The sequence below is a fragment of the Carlito syrichta genome, unplaced genomic scaffold (assembly GCF_000164805.1).
Source record: "Carlito syrichta isolate Samal-C Ts95f unplaced genomic scaffold, Tarsius_syrichta-2.0.1 Scaffold302610, whole genome shotgun sequence".
Classification (NCBI taxonomy): Eukaryota; Metazoa; Chordata; class Mammalia; order Primates; family Tarsiidae; genus Carlito; species Carlito syrichta.
Genome location: NW_007246706.1, coordinates 180,194 through 185,973, shown reverse-complemented (window position 1 = coordinate 185,973; position 5,780 = coordinate 180,194). Strand labels below are relative to the sequence as shown.

The 5,780-nt window shown below is 35.0% G+C and overlaps 1 protein-coding gene across 2 annotated transcripts in view; it reads left to right on the top strand.

Moving 5' to 3' along the window:
• The first annotated feature begins 1 nt into the window (after position 1).
• Positions 2-5,780, top strand: part of UBE2E3 (ubiquitin conjugating enzyme E2 E3) — an 83,175-nt gene continuing 77,396 nt past the window's right edge. The window contains exons 1-3 of one of the 2 annotated variants that reach the window (XM_008057023.2): positions 2-174; positions 796-1,014; positions 2,811-2,861. In XM_008057023.2, the coding sequence (XP_008055214.1) occupies positions 821-1,014; positions 2,811-2,861 (245 nt within the window). In that variant the 5' untranslated portion in view covers positions 2-174; positions 796-820. Of the gene's footprint in view, positions 261-795; positions 1,015-2,810; positions 2,862-5,780 lie in introns of both variants that reach the window. The other variant, XM_021711812.1, reaches the window with a different exon arrangement.

Here is a 5,780-nt window from a genome sequence, read left to right as displayed (position 1 = left end):
GGCCCGGCTCGCCTCCGCGGGCGCGGAAATTTGTTGCACTTCTTGGGGCTTTGTTTGTTTGTTTTTCCTGCGGTTTTTATCTTTAATTTGCTCCCCCTTATTCTGGACAAAATGTCGGTCTGTGATGTAGACATCGTGCGAGGCACCTCGGCGGCATTGGGAGCTTTGCAGAAGGTGCAGTTTGAATTCTGCTTTTCCCAGGGTGGCAGCTCGGGCTTGGCCGGGTGAATCTTCGCTGCTGGCGTGGAAACAGCTTGTTAGTGGATTGAAGAAAAACATTTTAAGTGTTGTGTGTAAAGGCTTTGCGTGCACAGTGGAGGAATCGCCACCTTAAATAAGCATATGGGCGATGAGCAGGGTGTGTTTTCCTCGCGGAAAGGGAATTTGGTTGCCCTGACCAATGTCAGCGTGTAAATATTTAGATGTTATTGGTGACTTTTTAACATTTTTCAGCGAGGTCTGTTATTTACTTGTGTCATTTGTTATTAATGCTCATTGCCTAAGTTCCCTGGCAAATCTGTTTCATGCCTTCCGAGAAAGTAGACAATTGATAGATTGTCCAAGGGATGGAAAAAAATGTGAGTGGGTTTTCTAACTTGAGTTCGGTAAATCCCTGCACGCAGGCGTTTTGAGATACACCACCTCCCCTGTAACCTTGTGCGATGAGATATCAGTGTGAACACTTGAAGCTTTTTAATGGAAATACGATTTTAGGTGACTATTAAGAGAAGAAAATGCGGTTAGTTTACTTCTTAGATTTCACATTTTCTCCCCTTCCTCCCATTCTCTTTAAAGTTTTTCAAGAGATAACTTCACCAAGATGTCCAGTGATAGGCAAAGGTCCGATGATGAGAGCCCCAGCACCAGCAGTGGCAGTTCAGATGCGGACCAGAGAGACCCAGCCGCTCCAGAGCCTGAAGAACAAGAAGAAAGAAAACCTTCTGCCACCCAGCAGAAGAAAAACACCAAACTCTCTAGCAAAACCACTGCTAAGTTATCCACTAGTGCTAAAAGGTAAGGTGAAAAAAAAAAAAAGAATTAAGCACATTGTCAGGTTGTTTTCCAAATGATGGAAGGATGCTTCTGTTGGTTTTACATCAGTTGCGATTGTTCAGAAATATTTACTTCATTATCAATTTTATTTGTACTTGAAGGAGTTGTCATTCTTTAGGTGGTATATAAGTGACCTCACTAGAATTAGACCTTTAAGCAAACTTACTCTCTACTTTGGTAACTTCATTCAGAGTGTCCTTGAGGAGAGATTAGACTAACATTCTGACAGATTGTTTAAGGAGTTGGCAAAGAAAATTTGGTGAACCCAAATTAGATGGTACTTTGGGGATGTTTCCTTTTATGAGTCATAATCTTCTTTAATGAAATTGACACTTCTAGAGATTAGCAGTACTTCTCTTCATGAAACTTAATGATCAGAAATGATCACATTTGCTAGAAAATTTACAAATTCCAGGCCTGACTATGTTTGAGAACAGATTTGAAATTGTGTTCCAAATCTGCTTATAGTTATACAAACAAGACTTTAAATCATGCATTGCAGGTATAACTTTCTGTAGTTAAATTATGATTATCCCTCCATGTTGTTGTGAGGGCAAATAAAACTGAAATGTAGCCATTTACAATTTTAGGTGTCACTTGGTGATTGAAAACTTTCATTGTCCTTAGGCCCCTTCACTCTAAAACTTGTGGATGTGCTTGACATGTTAATACTCAACAGCAGGGGAAACATATTTTGTTGGTCATAAGTGAAAGATCATTTGTTTCCTGTTGATTTATATTTTCTGTGGTGGTGAAAAAAGATTCTGTCAATGGGACTCCATCAGTGCTAGTAGTAGTGAAGTATCCAGAAACTCTAGTAATTACGCAGAAAATGTATCCACAGCATTAACCAATATTGACGTTTTGTTGATTTTTATTGATCATAAGTAAAGGAAAAATAAATGAATCAAATATTACATTCTGTGGTGGTTTAGAAATGCTCTTATTTTATGGTTTTTCACGTGTGTTGTATTAATAATCAAGTATTAATAACTTGAAAATATTTTATTGACTAGAGTAATCTTTGAAATAATTTAAAATTCTTCTCAATTTGTAATCTCGATGAGGAACATATTAAAAATCTTAAGTTTTAAAAGCTTCTTAAATTTAACTAAAATTAGAGAACTGCTTTTTCCCATTTAACTCAAGGCTATATATCTTATCCTCTCAAAATTTATTAAATTTAAGTGCTGTACCTAAGATCAGGGAAAACAGAGATGGTTAAATAAGCATGTCAAATAGTCTTTGGAAGTTTTTCCACTAGTAGAGATATTTGTAAATTTTAAACTTTTTTTTTGACAGTTAAGATACTGTCAAAACTCTTAAGGTGCTCTGGTAGTAGCCTGTTAATTTGTACCTCAGTAAAAGTGACTAGAAGTCATTGTCAAATATTCTAGTGCTTTCCCTCCTCCCTTTTTGTCTCATTTGCATATAAGCTTAGAAAGAGAATTTCTTTGGAAAAAAGTGTTTTAAAATAGATTTTATATCCTTTACTGAGTACTAGTGGAGGACTATTTCTCAAATCAGGTGTGAATGACTGACTTATTTACAGTAGCAAGTGAGAAAAAAAGCTGCAAAGTTTCTGTTAAGGGATTTGGGTTATGCCTCTGAGAACAAAGAGGAAGCAGCCATGTTAGCATTACTGAAGGCAAAGCCAGCCTTGCATTTAACTGCATGGTGGTAGAGGGCAGTGTAATTCCCAGGTTATTCTGTAGACTATCTCAAATCCTTTTTGTCTGTTCTCATTTCGCTAACAGAATTCAGAAGGAGCTAGCTGAAATAACCCTTGATCCTCCTCCTAACTGCAGGTAAGAAATAAATTTTGTTGTTTTGGTGTCAAATTGAGGAAAAAATATCAAGAGATTTGTGTATTGTTCGTTGATATGTATGCAGCAGAGATGGCTACGTTTGCTTCTTTACAGCTTTGCAAGTGCATTAAACAAAAATTGTCTAAGGTGAATTTGATAAAATTGAGAGAAAAAATACTTTTTCGCATATGTCATATGTTGTGGACTTATGCATATGTTGATTTTGTGCTGCTTATTGAGATTAGTATGAATGGTGCTGATTTTTGTTCTGTTGTATTTCTGTAGAGCGGGTTTAATCAGAAGTTATTGCAGAAACTTATAAAATTTTGTTAAGCTTTAAAGTTACTGCTTGTGTGCAGTCTGAACTGACCTTCCAAATTTAGAAATTGCTGAATGTGGTGTTACAAAATGTAAATGCAGTAAACCAGAGTATAGTTGTTTCTGTTTGATTTATTCTGTAACTTGCCTTAAGGACAGCTTTTATGTGCTAAGCTAATGGTTTTAGTTGTTTTTTAGAGAATGCATTGTTGGGACTTATTTACATTTTAAGCAAATGTTCTAATTACTTGGGAAAACGCTTAGTAATTTTGGTAGTTGAAGTATATGTATGGAAAGCAGTAAATGAATTTGAATTGTGGGAAGAAATCATTTCAGTGCAGATAGATAGAATAAGACTGATGGTTGGTATAAGATGTATTAAAAGTAGCTGGTTGATAATTTTTCTCAGTAATTTTTTTCACTTCATCTCATATAGTGCTGTTTGGTTTTTAACAGTGGTATGGCTTAGAAAATTCAACAAACTTAGCAGTATTATAGATAATTTGTGTAGAGAATATGTGCTCAAGAAAGAGAGTAGCTGCTAAAAATAAGGCTGTCTTATGATTTGATAAGAAAATCTTTTAGTTCTAACCTATATTTTTGCTACAAGTTGTGCTCACTTGTGATAATCAGACTGTCTCTGAAGTCTACTTGAGATATAATAGGGTATCATCCAGTTGCTTCTTCTTGTGTGTGTTAACTGGATCCTCAGATAAGGTGATCTGATCCTGATTTATCCAGCGAATTAACAACAGTTTTGCGTATATTTGTAATCACAACCATTTCAGTTCAATCAGGACACATGAATGAAAACTCATTTTAAGGAGATAGTGGCATGTCAGATCTCAAAGTATTACCTAAGTGCTGTGCTGTCCATTAAATGCAGCCACTAGGCACATGTGACTCTTGACCACTTCAGTTGTGCCTAGTTTAAAACGAGATGTGCTGTAAATGGTAAAATACACACTGGATTTTGAAAACTTAGTGCAAAAAAAGAATGTAAAATGCTTTCTTGATTTTTAAAAAATATATACATGTTCAGTATATGCTGAATTGATAATATTTGGGATACATTTGGCTATATAAAATATTAAAATTAATTTCACTTTTTAATCATTTTACTGTGGTTATTGGATGCATTAAAATTACATGTGTGACTTGCATTATATTTCTGTTGAACAGCACACTTTAGAGAACAAGTAAATCAAAGTATTTACTTCCAGCCGTCTAAACTGTGTGTCAAATCTGTAGCCATTTAGGGAGTTCAAGTTAAATTTGCTCCCTGGAAGAATCACTTAATTTGCAGAATGTATTCTGATATTTCCCATTATGAAAGATGTAAAGATCTATCAATTCATAACTTAAATGTTTTATAATAGCATGTAAGGTCAAACATTTTTAAAGGTTTCTGTTGATTTTTTGCAAGTGGCACAAACTAGTGTATGGGCATAAATCTAGAGAGCTTAGTAGATATGTGTTGAGTGCCCTAAGAGCATTCGTGTAATATTGCTGTTGCTGAAGAAATCTGCCTTACATGTTTTAGCCAGGAATGCTTCCTCAAGGTCACTGAGGATTTTTTTAGAGGGAGTAGAATCTTTCTATGAGATAGAAAGTTTCACTTGTTTTTATATACCAGATTCCATTGAAGTCCTTGAAGTAATGCTTCACATTTAGTGATGTGACTGTGAAATAACGAAACTTTGTGTTTGTGAACCATGTATCATGGAACACCTTGTCTCTGAATTCCTTTACTACAACCTGTGATGACTGTCAGCTATTACAGATGACATCTTTCAGTTCTTGAATTATTTTAATATGTGAATTTCTTTTCGGCCGTGTAAGTGATTAAAGGACAAAAACAAACATAAAATATTAGTCTTGAAAAAGGACTGGGAGAAGTTGTTTCTTGTCTGGTAACAGTCGCCCATATGCCTCACATGTAAAATATCCAGACAGACACTTTGTATGTCTACAGACTCTTTTGTGTGAAAGAAGACTTGGTCCTTGTCCTTGAACAGGAATTTGAAATATTGAGTATTTATAGGAGGCATTTTAGGATTTTGATAGCTAAGTCTGAATTTGTATTGTATTTTTGCCTTCATGTCAGATCTGTGACAGATGATAGTGTTACTTTCTTTTAATTCACAAGTGCATAAATGAGAATTTTAGCTTTATGGTGGTTATACGGTTTAAATTTATTAATTTATGCTGTAATTAAACATGGAATTCTATATTCATAAATCCTAGAATATGTGAATTCATATTGCCTGAGATCTATGAAACCTAATACATTCAACTTTCATGTGTAGTTATTTAATCAGAATTCCATTATGGTTTTGAATATGATTTTTACAAGCTTGTCAAAGTATGTGACAGATTTAATTCTTCCTCAGGGAAGAAATGTAAAGTATACCTGTGTACATTCAGGAAAAAGTTGAATGAAATACAAGAAAACTTAGTGAAACCAAAATTACTTACAGTAGGCAGATTTCTCTTAAATTCCTTTCAGTGTTTTAATTAATAAAATATTCTTAGCTGGGCTCCGTGGCTCAGCCTGTAATCCCGCGCCTTTGGGAGGCTGAGGTGAGTGGATTGTCTGAG